This window comes from Semicossyphus pulcher, unplaced genomic scaffold (genome assembly GCF_022749685.1).
Source record: "Semicossyphus pulcher isolate SPU_LCO1_2020_fin unplaced genomic scaffold, fSemPul1.0.p SCAF_21, whole genome shotgun sequence".
NCBI lineage: Eukaryota > Metazoa > Chordata > Actinopteri > Labriformes > Labridae > Semicossyphus > Semicossyphus pulcher.
This window is the reverse complement of record NW_027211695.1, coordinates 1,959,250-1,974,044: the sequence shown is the minus strand read 5'-3', so window position 1 is coordinate 1,974,044 and position 14,795 is coordinate 1,959,250. Positions and strand designations below refer to the sequence as shown.

Below are 14,795 nucleotides of genomic sequence, written 5' to 3'. Positions count from 1 at the left end.
AGCAAAAAAGCCGTAGCTGTTAGCGGCTCTTAGCGGGCTTTTTGACCTGCCTGTGAAACTGCCTCGGTCAGATTAGCTTTGACACTTTATTTAGAATCTGCAGCAGACTCACATCGACATCCTTCTCCTGTCCAACGAGTATCTTAATCATCGCTTCACCCACAGGTTTCACTCTGACTAACTGTCCCTAAAGTTCATTTTAACCGGTAAAACTCAAGACAAGTACGCTGCTGCTTCTTCTTCTTCAGAATCCTCTGCAGGTCTTTGGCGGACAGAAAGGATGTCAGGTTAAATAAATAAATAAAAAAGAACCTTGAAACCCTGAAAACAAACCTGTGCTCAGCTCAATCTTTGAAGGGAACGTTGGAGCTCGTCCAGTAATTCTTCCCATCGTGTCGTGAATGAGAGATTAGAGGGAAGATTTAGAGCGACGGAGAGGTGATGTCTGATGTTTTTTGCTTCTTGAATTTGCTTGGTTCTGTTGGATAGGAGCCTTTAAACAGACATGTTCCATCCCAGGTCTCAGAGGGAGTCACGGCCTCGAGACTTCATCGGCTGGAGACGAGCTAAAGCTGTAAATCTGATGCGATCTGTATTCAGACGGTGTGAGGTGTATATCACGCTGACATGTCGGCAGGCCGGGGGGATTAACACACGCTCACACAAACCTGTCTCACTTCGGAGGCAAAGGTGACACAGTGCGCGTTTTAATCGAGCTGGATGGAGGACGTTTGCAGCGTGCTCTCTGACATCTCCTTCAGTCCAACACGGACGAGCAAGTAAAACGTGAAGAACAGAAACAGAATGAAGCGTTTAAAGATCGACATGTTTACGCTCTCTGCTCCTCTGAGGCCGATGGACGGCTGATGTAACAGGAAAACACACAGCGATGGGCTTCAGGTCGATATTCCCACAGCTCAGTCGTCCTCTCTGCATTTAAAAACCACATTCAGCAGAAACTCTGCACATAAGCGGTGCAGGCAGGAGAAGTGGAGCAATTAGACTGCAGAGCCGGAGGACAGATGTGTTCTGAGTCAAAGCTACAACGTGGTCCTGAAGCGAGGCGACGCTTTCAGGAGGAAAACATCTTAGAAATGAGACGTTGAAGAGTCTGTTCCCCGGAGAGATTACAGCGGACCGTCGTGATGAGGAGATCGGTTACGTTACGTTTCCGGGTACGTCTTTAAGCCGGAATACTTTACTCTGATAACGAAACAGCTGCAGTCAGTCACAGAACAGAATCTCCTCCTGGGAAAGTTCAACCAGCGGATGGACAGCTTTGATAACTTGGCGTTTGCTAACCCCTCACTCCTCCGCAGCTCCACCCTCTCATCCAAATATGGTCACTTCTGGGTCCAGAAAACCAAGATGGCGACGGCCATATTTCAGCTTCGTTTGTGCAGTGGAGAAACCGACGGGTGATGTCACGGTTTGTACGATGGTGGTGACCTCTAACGGCCGGAGTAAAGATGACCGGAGACGAGCAGGAAGTCAGCAGATTCGATCCATAAAGAGTTAAACCAAAAGTCAGCTGTGATGTCTTTTGGTTCCCGTTGGTAACATCACTTACATACATAATGTAATATAAACTTAACCAGTGTTGGAGCCTTAAACTGACCAAACTGCGACTCCTGCTTCCATGTTTTTCCATGTGTAGCAATGAGAACGAGTGCGTGCTATCGGCACAGTCGCTCATTTAGGAAGCTCTCCTGTACAGTAGGTCGTATTAAAGGTTAGGAACAACCAACAGTGGTGGAGCAGTTTCTTTATTGGTTTGATTTTCACTGAGGTGTTCCGACCAGCCTGCTGTGTTTGTCTCTTCTGGCTGAAAGGTTTTATTATCTTTAGAGAGCAGAACACAGACTCTGTTCTGGCCCACACACGGAGAGATCAACCGCCGACTTATCAGGAGCATAAAGATGACTTCATCTGGACTCTGTGAGTCAAGAAAGGCAAAGAAACAGACCCGTGTGTCGCGTTACAGAGTCTCTTTATGTGCCTGCACGCTCAGTGATCACAGCTGATCTTTGTCTGCAGCCTCAGCAGGTTCAGGTTCACTCCTGTGAAACACCTTAAAACCCTACACAGCCAACATATAATGACTGTAATCCTGTACGTCTGCAAAGAGACAAACAAGACTCAATTGTAGGTCGCAGGGTCGAAAATCTCCACAGCCTGCCGTGCAGCCCTGCCGTCATACAGATGTGACTTCCTGTCATCATGAAGGTATCAAACGTCTCCGAGCAACACTTGTGCATGCATCTTAACATGCAGCACAGGTGAGCATGTTTAAGCCCCATAAAAGAGCTCATGTTGAACGCATGCGACAAAGAGAAATACAGGAGGAGAGGTCATCTTTAGAAGAGTCCTTGTGCTGAGTGATTTCAATCCAAATCCGGTTATAAAAACAAACACGAACATTTGCAAACTTTTATGGGGTGCTGGTGTAGCTCAGTCGGTAGAGCAGGCGCCCGCAGCCACAGGCTCGACTCCCGCCCTCAGCCCTCCGCTGCGTCTCCTCTCCCAACATGTCCAGTCTCTCTTCAGCGGCCCTATCAATCAAGGCAAAAACAGCCGCCTCCAGCTGCAGGAAAAGACTCGAGGATCAGTCTGGTCTTTTTCTTACCATTTAACAACCTGTTATGTGTATATGTGTTATGTCGCTATGCCATGTTCCTTCTGTACGTGGTATCTCTGCAGTCTGTGTGTCCGAGACGCAAGAATCAAAGCTGTCATTGGAGGAGAGGCGGGGTAACACCTGGACAGGTCAGGGCCGACACACAGACACAGACAATGGTTGCAGTGTGTATTGATTTGGCCAGAATGAAGTTTGCAAACACAAGCAAAATGTGCAGGATGCCTGGATGTCGCACTGATGCAGAAAAAATCTCAAGTACGCATCGGACCAGTCTGCCTCGCCTACTGTATCCCACAATGCAAAGCGCTCGAACGCTAGTTGCAGCAGCATTCCAGCAGGAAGGGGGGCGCTATAGCTGAAGAAGCAGCGGAGGTTTACTTCCGCTTTCCAAAACAGGAAACTGGCAGCTAGCGTAGCATTCTGCTAAACCTTCCAGCTGTGGGGCGACGGCAGCTTCTATCAAAAATGGTGAAGAGGGAGATTGCCCAGGACTGAGAGACAGCTGCCGTCTCCAAAAACATTTATCTTTGTTGGTTACTAGGAGACAAGATGCTGCCTGCTTGTAGCAAAGAACGCACCATCACAGCTCCCTGTAGGTTCCCACTGGTTGGTCATTGTTTGATGCCAATTTGATGCCTTCAGTCAAAACACCACAATCATGCTTCATGATGTGAGACCCGTTTTGGAGCTTACACGTGTGCGATCTGGCCTCCTCGCGCTGCTGGATGAGAGCCAAAAAAAGTCTTTGTCATCCTTCTCTCGTTTGATACAGTCATTAAAGTGTGGATGTGAGGACGGGAAACGGGCCACAGGTGCCATGGAAACAAGCCAGAGAGAGAGGAAAGTGATGCCAACTGGAGGAGACGAGGAAACCAGAGAGGGAAAAGAGGAGTGGAGAGGAGGCTGCTGATGGGAGCGATTACGGAGAAACTGAAGCTGCCAAAGCTGAAATGTGTGATGGGAAAAATTCCATCTACTGTTTGTACATCACTGAAAGTATTCCCATTTAGCAAGGCTTAAAATCCAAATGTTTTCCATACATCCTCGGCTAAAAAAACAGACATTTAGCCAGCTAGCATGCTAAGCGTCTCAGGTCTGCAGCCTTCTAGACGATCAAGTTCACGACTCGTCTGTAATCGAAGCAGGACTTCTCCTGGGAACGTTCTGGAAAGTGAAGCCAAACAAAAGCCTCCCTCTGTGACCTCTCGCCGAGGCCAGCAGCCCCTCCACCTCTCCCAAACGCCTCCATCATCCAAACCAGAGAAGCTGCATTGATCCACACGCCGCCCCGAGTCCCCAGGCATTACTAATGGATAGCTCCTCTCATCAATAAATCATCCATAAGAGAGAGAGACGCCCGAGTGTCAGACGGAGCACTGCAGCTTCAGCACACGTTCAAACCTGTCACTTTACATCAATACAGAGCGAACACAGGCCGGACACCAGCGCAGAACTTCATCTGGGAAACGGACACTTTTGTTGATCCATCAGAGACGGCTTCTGCAGAATTAATGGGCCTCTGAGATTAATGAGAATGATCTCCACAGCTGGTCCAACAATGAAACCACTCAAAGAGAGTGCGTTAAGTTGTTTTCAGACAAAAGCAAAGCAGAATCGGCGTGTTGCAGTTAAAAACGAGGTCAATGCAAAGACGCAAATCAGACTTCCTGTCGTTGAAGAATTTGTGCAAATTTCTTTAAATTGCAGCGAGATATTTGGACGATTCTTTGGCGGCGTGTAGACTCTATTGATTTCCTGAGGTTGCATCAGAAATGGTCAAACCAAACTCCATTCAAAAAACAGTCATTTTAGAGGTTGTTCGCAGACTGACCTGATAACGCAATCACGATCATGATGTTGTTATTTCGGCATCTTTCAAACACTTTTTATTCCAATGAAATCACAAACAAATCAGTTTATTTTGGTTACTTTGCCATTAACTCCTCCTTCTCCCTCATTAAAAATGCAGGACATGACTGCTGATGTTGTCCCTGATACGTCTTGGAGGTGTTCACAAGGTGGAGTTTACCTGGAGGCGGGCTATCGTAGTAGAGTTTACTACAAAGTTAATTAAATATGATGAAGTCTGTGCAGGAGAGTAAACGCTGCCAGACTCTGAGCCTCAGATGTTTTTCAGCAAAACCTTTTCTTTTTGGCGGCAAGGCTGCTGGTCGCCATGGTGACGTCTGGGTGTCATCCTCACACACCATCTGTGATGTTGTCTGACGTCCAGAAAAAAAAAAGATAGAGAGAGAAGCAGCGTGGACGGGTCAAAGAAAGCAGGAAGGGAACACGTTCAATAAAAAATACCACCTTAAAACATGAAAGAAACATCATGTTTAAGGTGTTTATATTAAAGCTAATACATGTTTGCACACACACACACACACACACACACACACACACACACGCACACACACACACACACACCCCTTCATGCTTAATCTCAACCCTGACTATAACCTAAAGCTAATCCTAATTCTCCCAGCAGCCTTTGCTCCAGCATTAAAACTGCACACACTCAGATTTCAGGGTCAGTCTTTGAACACATCGTGAGCTTGAAGGATCTGGGTTTGATTATTCTCCCTTGACCTGAGTCGCCTGATGACAGACGCTCTCTAACTTCCTCTTTAACCTGCCGAGTTATTTCCAGACGAATCAGAGGTGACAGCAGGAAGTTCTCGTGTCACGCCGGTCGATTCAGAGTCGTGTTAGGATCGACTTTCTCTCTGCGTCCACCTTCACCGGCGACACATTTATCTTCAGAAGTAACAAGACAACAAGTCTCCACAAGAGCTACGGCGCTGAAGTGTTCATGACACGACTAAAGATGGACGGGACAACAACCTTTCGATGAGCTGCAGCAGCACTGGAGAAATGTCAAACACCATCTAAAGATGATTCTGATCGATATTGAGATCACGATTATTTATTAACTTTAGGGACATTTTTTAATTGTGCTGCGTTCAAGCTCACTCCAGCGTCTCTCGCTGGGCTTCAGAGGGAGGGGCGCAATGCATGCTGGGTGTTGTAGGAACGTAGAATGGGTGAAACCACGAGCTGTTTGTACGACTTTCTCCGCAGCTATGGCTCCAATTTCAAACATTATCGCGTCTATTGATTACAGAGAACACCAGCTTTGACTGACGGCTCCTTTAACATCACTCGCCCTGAAACTGACGAGCCGTTTCAGGGCGCCGGTAACAACAGCGTAACAACAAGCAGCGTTCAAAACGCGACTGAGCGTTACAAGTTTGCACAAACGACACTTCAAAGACGTAACAGAGAAGTAATAAAAACAAGGACGCTTTCAGCAGCTCCTGTAACCACGACAACCACAGACGCATCGGGCTGAAAGTTGCCAGTTAACATGGTCACTCTTTGAACCGACACACCGGTCTGTGTTGTTTTACTCCACCACTCATAACTGCCTCTGCCAGCTCCCCCAAAAGTGAAGCCCAGACCTCTCCGTCGCCCCCCGGGGGAGTGGCTGTTAGCTTAGGGAGCGCTTGATTTGACGTGCAGCAGAGTTTTAAACGTCAATATCACCGTCAGTCATGTTTATTTAATCGTGGGAAGACAAAATCAAGATCTGGAGGAATGCTTAAGGTGGACTCTGACTGTAAACACAGCAGCGTACTGAGACGGACATGCTGGTCCAGATATCTCTTCCTCTGACTTGAAGAACCTGCGGCCCGTCGTCCTCAGCGACGACATCATGTACAGGTGATAATGACCACCAGGTCTTCACGGGGAGACCTCCGCCGTCTCACAGGAAGTGATCCTATTTACTCTCCTGACTGTTTACAACAGAAACCTCGGTGATGAAAATCCAAACACAACAACAGAAGTTATTTCTGTGTGTATGTGAAGTGTGAAAACAGTGTTTTTTTTAACACCCCCTCAGGAGGTGTCTCTCAGTCTTCCTGTGTGTTAGGAAGGCTTTTATTTTGACAGTCTGCCCGTGTGTGCGTGGGCGGACGGTCCGCCGTGCAGACAGCGGAGGAAACGGGCCTTTATTAGCCGACTGATCAGATCTGAGTCACGAGACGGTTACACACGTCAGAGAACATAAAGGTCATGAAAGAGAGCGTTAGATTAGTACGACAGCATTAACGAGCTTCACTGTCAAATAAAGAATCAAACTACATTTACTTTAACGTGTAACAGGAGGAGAAAGACTCTCTTTAAAGTGTGTTCGGCCCCATGTTTAGTCATCAGGAGCACAAATCAAACGTCTGCTCGAGATAATGTCGAGATGTTTCCACATTTAACTGCTTGTTTCGATATTTAACACTTCAGAAGATTTAATTTTCCATTCAGAGTAAACGATAAAGAGCGACGATGCTCTGTATAATCAATATCAGCTTTTTATTGTCCAATTTTAAGGTTTTTTTTAATCTTGTTTTTATTCTCTGATGACAAAGATTTTTCAACATTTAATGCAAAAGTTTTTGCTTTTTTATTGTCTCATGCCAACACTTTTAAAGCCCAACTTTAACATTGAGTGCCACATTTTAAAAAAGTCAATGCATGTCTTTTATTCAGCGGCCGACGAGGTCAGTCGTGCTGCAACGGCCCGAACGGTTTCCATCAGAAGAAACAGGCTGCGAGTTCAGACACACAAACAGAAGCAGCGACGGCACAACAAAGTTTGTTGGAGCTGCAGCGTTTTCCTTCTGCGTGTGTTTTCATGTTTGCATCGTTTCTGTATCTGCAGCACGTTTACTTCATCCGCAGCGCTTCTCTGTTCCTGCACTTGTTCTTTGCAGATTTCTTCTGATGAGACCGTGTGAGCTGTTGCAGCGTGGTTGCCCTCGTCAGCCACCGTACTTGTATAAAATACTACTACAATGTTTTTTACAGCTTCATCATCTTCTAAAACACATTTAACATTCATTATGAACGTTTTTTTTCTTACATGTAATCCTTGTTTTTGTTGTCCAACATCTTTACATTCCACACCACGTTTAAAGCTCATGTATGGCTGCAGAATGAATCAAATATTAATCATGATCACGATTTTTTCTTCCCACGATTAAAGAAACATGACTGACGGTGACGTTGACGTTTAAAATGCCTGCCCAGACTTGTCAAAGAGTGATTGACGTCCACTCGCTCCAGAAGGTGGAGGGATTTTGGGTGGAAAAGTTGAACGCGCTTCTTTTTTATTCTTCCAAAGAAAAAAGAAACAATGAGGTACACAGCAGTCATGTTGGAGACAGTGTGGGGACATGAGTGTACCCAGAGACCCCCGAGTTGTGTACCTGCGCCTCATTCCCCGTGACATGATTTCAAAATCCTGATACCTGCATGTAAAACGACTGAAGAATGATGAGCGCACGAAGGCCGAGAGGAAGAACGAGCGTCAAGTCAGACGCCAGCTCGACGCCTTATCCACCCAACCTAAACACACGCTGAAGTTACCCATGATGCACCACATTTAAAGTCTTAGTTTGATGCTGAATGTGTACACGAGCCTGAATGCAGACATTTGTCTCAGTTTAAACCAACAAAACAGACGAGCAGGGCGACAGATTGTGATGATTCGACGTCTTCTCTGAGTGAGAAACTGCTGAGTCAGTAAAAAACAATCCCTGCTCTCTCCGTCTGATGAAACAGAACCTGGCCGTCCCAACCGTCCTCTCCCTGCGGGTCAGAACGCCACGAACCTGAAACCACCTGCTCATCAGAAAACGAAACCGGCCTCCTCCTCACCTTGAACACGGCGACACAAAGAACGAGCAGTGTCGGTACAGTCGGCTGAGTTTCAGCCCTCTCTTTGGATCAGAGCGAGCGGGGAGCTTTAATTGAGGCGGAGGAAGATTAAAGTGCTTACAGCTTCACGAACGAGCCAAGAACACGCCGTATTAACCCGAAGCTCCTGCAGCTGCAAACATCCAGCGTGTGTTTGTGTCTGTGCATGAAGGGCGTTAAAGCACCTCGCTGCGAGTCAATCGCTCCCATAGGTCACAGGCGGGTGTGTATCTGTGTGTGTGTGTATAAGCGTGGGGGAGGGAGCGTATCAATAATTCATCCATTGATTCTGAAGCCCCTCCCGCTGCCAAATGCTGCTCCTGCTTCCACCAACAATTCAATTCTGTAGATTCAGCGTTAACGCCGCCACACCTGCCCTGCACTCTTTCTTTCCCTCTGCAGTACCTCCCGGTTTATTCCCTCAGTGAACATGTTCCTGATGAGTTCATGGTCTCAGTCTCTAGTGTCAAGTCTTCTTCAGCACAGCGTGACGTTCAGTTAGTCACTGATGCTCCCGTTTAGAGTCACACAGACCAGGAAGAGGGGCGGAGTTAGGGCGGGGCTACCTGTGAGTGACAGGTCCGATCACAGCAACCGGAAAAAAGATGTACTGAAAGAGTTCATTTTTTGGATGGTAAATGTTAGCAACAATTAGCATCCCAATTAATGTAACAGATTATGTGTATTACTAATGATCCTAGCTAGGTAGCGTTAGCATTAGCGTGCCACCGTTTTGCTTCTTTCGTCTAAATATGGTCACTTCCTGCTCCAGGAAACGAAGATGGCAACAGGGTGAAAAATCTACACTCAAGGCGTCACCACCGTCTGTGAGGTGGATGAAGCTGCTACATCAAGACATCCGTCCATCCATCATCTATACCGCTTATCCTGTTCAGGGTCACGGGGGGGGGGCTGTCATTGGGGAGGGCACATCTGGACTGATCGCCTGTCAATCACAGGGCCGACATACAGAGACACACAACCTTTCACGCACACACCTACGGACAATTCAGAGTCACCAATGAACCTAACCAGCGTGTGTTTGGACACCGCAGACACCGTGAATCTCTCTGTGTAATCTTCATGTGTATTCTTCCTTTGCTCTTCACATCTTACCCAGCGCTAATGATGCGTTCACCACATTCAAACATACACTAACATGTCCTCAGGTCAACTGTTGATGGCCTCCTCTCCAAACTCTTCCTCACTCTCGCCTCATTAAAGCGGCAGACACGCCCTCGGGCTGCAGGATTCCTGCTCGCTGAATGGAGGCGTGGCTACATGCTAATGCTACGCGCCGGTGCTCATTAGTCCTTACAGAGCTAATTACAGTGCAGGGTGGTGGAAGAAGCCATGTCGCTCAACATTCAGACTCTTGTATTCTCTCCAACAAGACTGCAAAGAAATGAGCGTGACAGCAAAGACTCTAATCAGCTGTGGTTAGAACGACGTATCAGCCGAGCCGTCTCCGTTTATAAACCTCAAACACAAACACATACAAACACAGTCAGGCTGGATGTCTGAGTCCTGCGCAGCCGGAGGGGGAAACGCGGGTCTGTCACATATAAAGCAGAGAGATGGAGGAACACGGAGGGAAGAGTCAGACAGTGAGACTAAACAAATCAGCACACGCCTCGGTGATGCTCATTCAGATATAAAAACGTCTGCTGGTCGACAAACATCAGGAAGACTCAACCTTTACATCTGTTTGTCTCTACAGTCAGAACCAGCTGCCCCGAAGGAGAGCGGTGAAAGTACGACGATTAACTTTAAGTCAACTTTATCCAGAGAGGCGGGAGCTCAGAAAACACTCGTTTTAAAGAGCGATGAGGACGTGATTTTGTCGTTCAGGTTGGAGCATCACTTGAAAAGTAAAGAAGGAACTGATGATCAGAAAATGAGTGAATAAAATCAAATCTATCTATTCCTAAAGATCTTATAAGATTGTAATAAATAAAACTCAAATTATTGACTTTGACTGAGACTTACGGAAGCCCTAAGTAGTCATTTCTCAAGAGATCTCGACTTACTTATCTCGAGATAACAAAGCTGGTTCATTGCTAATGCACTTCAGAGACACATCGTCCAACAATTATCTGTCTGAGTCTGAACCAGGAGTGGACGTGGCCGTCTTCACCCAGGGAGGACACGCAGTGCTACGCCTTCATCCTGTGGTAGCCCCGCCCTAAATCTCACCCTGATTTATCGTCCACTTTCCTCTAAAAGGAGCGACTAAATGAGTAAAGTCCAGAGGAGTCTCCCCCTGCTGGCTCTGAGGAGTACTGCAGGTTTAAAGCAGCTCCACATGGCTTCAATCAAAGACTGTTCCTCCTCTACTCTGCTACTCGGGAACAGAACGCTGCAGGAGCCCCATTTGTCAGCAGAGCTGTCAATCATGAGGCCACACCCCCTTTTTATGGCAAAAGTAAAAGTGTGAAAAAAATTGTATTTGACGTGTATTGTTATTTTATAGTTTGACTCATGTCCCATCTGTTAACATGGAGGAGGCGGGCTTTATGAGCTATACTGCAGCCAGTCAGCAGGGGGCGACAGAGAGGGTTTGGGGAGCTTTAATGTCGGCCATCTTTTTATACAGTCTGTGGCTTCAATATTCAGATCATGTTGCTTCGGTTTAACGAGATATTACATCTTTAAAAGCTCAAATCTTGACCCCATAATTAAATCAGCTTTTTGGAGATTTAAAGACGTCACGTTTGGTCTGTTTTTCACATTTTTTCAGCCAAACATTTTATAATTAACCAAATGTTTTCAGCCCTACGTGAATAAAAATAAATATGTTGTAATATTTAAAGTAATTAAACCAATAATTCCTGGACTTTAATCAATGACAGCTCCTCAGTGCTCATGGAGACAAATCTGTGCCGTCTCTGACAGCTGCCACAGAGGCTGATGGGCGTGTGCGTGAACATGACGGTGGCTCCAGGAATTAAAAATCACATCAATAATCTGTCAAGCGTTTTAAAAAATACCTCATGTGTTAATAAAGCTGATAAAATAATCACATTAACCTCCTGACGTCTGTGAGCAACATCGTCCACAACAACAAAGAGCGGAGCGAGCGGAGCAGGGACCCACCCTGTCAGCATGTGAGGGGAGCCTCCTCCCACTACTCTCCACCTTTCAGTGTTCACAACAATAACAACACACAGAGAGGAGAAGGAGGAGAAGAAGGAGAAAAGAGGGGAGCAGAGGAGGAGAGGAGGAGAGGAGGAGTGATCCATCATCAGGGGGAAAAAGCTGGAATCAGCAGAGATGGAGCTCCCACAGGGGGAGGCTTTCCTCCAGGGGTGAGGATGGAGAGGGGGAGAAAATAAAGACAGAATCAGCAGGAAGAAAAGAGAAGAAGTAAAAGACAACACACACACACACACACACACACACACACACTCCTCCTCTCTCCACCTGCTCCTCACTCTGCTCCATGTGGCTCCATCTGCTCTTTACCTTCTTGGGTCTCTTCCTCCGCTGCCCCAGCCCGTTGAGGCGGTCGCTGGGGTCCAGCCTGTAGTGGGAGTGGTTGTCCTCACTCATCGTCTCCCCCCCAAGAAAAACAAAAACTCCTCCGCCGGTTAATTCCTCCTCTTTTCTTTAATTCACTTCTTCTTCTTCTTCTTCTTCTGTTCTCCTGAAGTGAAGCGGAGCGAGGCGACCTCTCTCCTCCTCTCTGCTCCTCACGCTCTGACTGAATGTGTGGAGCGCCGAGCGGGCGAGAGAGCCAGGCGGAGAGGAGTGGGGAGGAGGGGAGGAGGGGGGAGTGGTCGGGGGAGAGAGGAGGGAGGAGGGAGCACAATGGTGTTGCTATAGCAGCAGCTGCCACCAGTGTTTATCTGGAAACCCTCGCTGGAGAACCAAAATAGTCGCCGCCACACACTGAGCGGACACGTGTGTGTGTGTGTGTGTGTGTGTGTGTGTGTGTGTGTGTGCGTGTTATTTTTCCTTTCATGACAGACGTTAAAATCAGGACCAGTGAGGTGAAAATGATTTGAATTTAAATGAACTCAGTGATTAAACATGAAGAAAAAACACATGAAAGTTAAAGTAAAAAACTACAGGTGAACTCAGTCTGTGTGCTAATGATAGATAGAGGTAGCATTTAAGCTAGTGCTAATATGATTTGACTTATTATTTGTCAATAAAATACAAAGAAACAAACAAAATTTGCTGTTTTAACTTAAAATGTGACAAATAGTTCCACACAAAGATATTTTAAACTTCAGTCCACTTATTTTGTCCCTTTAATGATATTTAATATATAATTGTGTGATTTTCGACAAATAACATAAGTTTATGCTCAAAGTTAAAACCCTGTAAGTTGCTGCTGAAGTGTCGGTGTGTTTAGGATCTTGGTCGGTTATTGCAGCAGTAAAAATGTGACTATTTTTCTTGGGATCGTAAAAAAAATAAATAAAACAAGACCAAACATTTAATCGTCACACGACTACGACGGCGTATTTGGGCCTTGGAAAAAAGACACACAGTCGGAGCTGGAGGAGAAGAGGAATATTCCGAAGAAGAAACGTGAATTCAGAGATTAAAGTCGGAAATCTGCAAGAAACAAAAACGAGTAAAATAGTGTTTAAAGTAGTTTTGTTTGTTCTGTCTGTAACACAGGTTTGTTTCCTTTCAGTCTCCGTCATGAGGTCGTAGGGTAACTCTCATGTTCAGCGTCTGTCTGTCATTATAGTTAGATGCTGTCAAAATGATGATTGACAGCTCTGTTGACAAATTCGGCTCCTGCAGTGTTCTGTTCCTGAGTAGCAGAGTAGAGGAGGAACGGTGAGAGGAGACGTAACTAACACTAACACTACAGTCATTGAAGTTTCCATACCTGTGAACTTTAACCTCAGACCAACACAAGAAGCTGTTCTGCTGTTAAACACGCCGACGTGCGGGATCCTTGCTGTTTTTTCAGTAAGTTAAGTGTGTGTTTGGGTTAGCGGAAGTGGCTTCGGCTCCACCCAGCATGAAAAACATGCACAATGACGTAACATGCACAATGACGTAACCGACTAATCATCGACAATTAAATTCGTTGGCAGCTAATTTTGTCTCAGATTTTTGCCGAAAAAAGACGACTAAGCGTTGCACCGCTACTTGGAGCACCGGGAGAGTGTTAGCGCTCACACCGCTCACACAGGAGCTCCGAACAACAACAGGTAACACATCCCAGAGATGACTCACAGCGGCTCGGACCAGGAGGAAATGTTATTACTCTGTGAACAAAGGATGAGATTGAAAATATGAAGAACAAATGTCTCAATTATTCATCAGCATTAAAGAGACGCTGCTGATAGCCAGAGGCCGTCATTAAGAAACAGCAATCAATGCTGTTCAAAGGACTCGGAAAGCTGCCCGTGTGTGTGTGTGTGTGTGTGTGTGTGTGAGGGAGGGGTGTGTGTGTGTGAGGGGGGGTACACATGGATTTAAGAGCTGGCTCCCTTCAGACAACAAAGACTGACAGGCGGTGTGGATTTGCTGAGTGTGTCTGGTGTGTAATCCTCACTGTGAGGAAGTTTATTGACTGAATCTCCCGAACATGACGGGCTCTGCTTCTTATCACAGAGAGGACACATGTTAGAGGTGTCACCTTGTACCTGTGGGGGGGGAGGACACTAAAGTCCCTCTTCACTTCCTGTTTGTTAGGGTTCTTTCTCTGTCATCCAACTCATTCAAAGAGTGTCAAAGTTAGGAGATAAAGAGGAGGACAAAGACAGACAATGTGACGTGTGGATGTTGATGTTGGAAATCAACTCTCCTAACCGGACCAAACCAGACCCAACCAAACGAGCTCGGAATCCTGTCCTCATCATCAAACGCAGGTGGAGATGTTAATTATACACCTTATTAGCCCGACGCCATCTGTTGCTTCTCTGAGCCAGACAGGCTTCACATTTACATCTTCTCCTCGAATCACTTCTTCTGCCTCATCACTGCAGAAGACAGAACAAGTCTTTCTCACGCGGTCACAAAGAAAGTAAAGACCTCATGACACGGACACTTCTACTTCCTGGAAACATCGAGGAAACAAAACACACAGAGAAGTTTGAATTTGTGTCAGACAGCCTGTATAAAAAGATGGCCGACATGACAGCTCCCTAAAAGTGAGTCCAAACCCTCTCTATCGCCCCCTGCTGACTGGCTGCAGTATAGCTCATAAAGCCCGCCTCCTCCATGTTAACAGATGGGACATGAGTCAAACTATACTTTTCTGACACGTGTACTTTTAATAGAGGGTATGCACTGAAGTCGTTTTCCCGCCGGTCCACGCCCCCTCACTAAGTGGCAAAAGATCCTGCAACATGGCGGCCTTCAGGACGGGAAATGGAGGAACCGGGAGTAACAAATGGGGCTCCTGCAGCGTTCTGTTCCCGAGTAGCAG

At 46.5% G+C, this 14,795-nt stretch overlaps 1 protein-coding gene across 5 annotated transcripts in view; it reads right to left on the bottom strand.

Moving 5' to 3' along the window:
* ank2b (ankyrin 2b, neuronal) overlaps positions 1 to 12,102 on the bottom strand; it is a 133,433-nt gene extending 121,331 nt beyond the window's left edge. For all 5 annotated transcript variants that reach the window (XM_069671815.1, XM_069671813.1, XM_069671816.1 and 2 more), the window contains exon 1: positions 11,861 to 12,102. In XM_069671815.1, coding sequence (XP_069527916.1) covers positions 11,861 to 11,947 — 87 coding nt within the window. In that variant the 5' untranslated portion in view covers positions 11,948 to 12,102. The remainder of the gene's footprint in view (positions 1 to 11,860) is intronic.
* Positions 12,103 to 14,795: the final 2,693 nt, after the last annotated feature.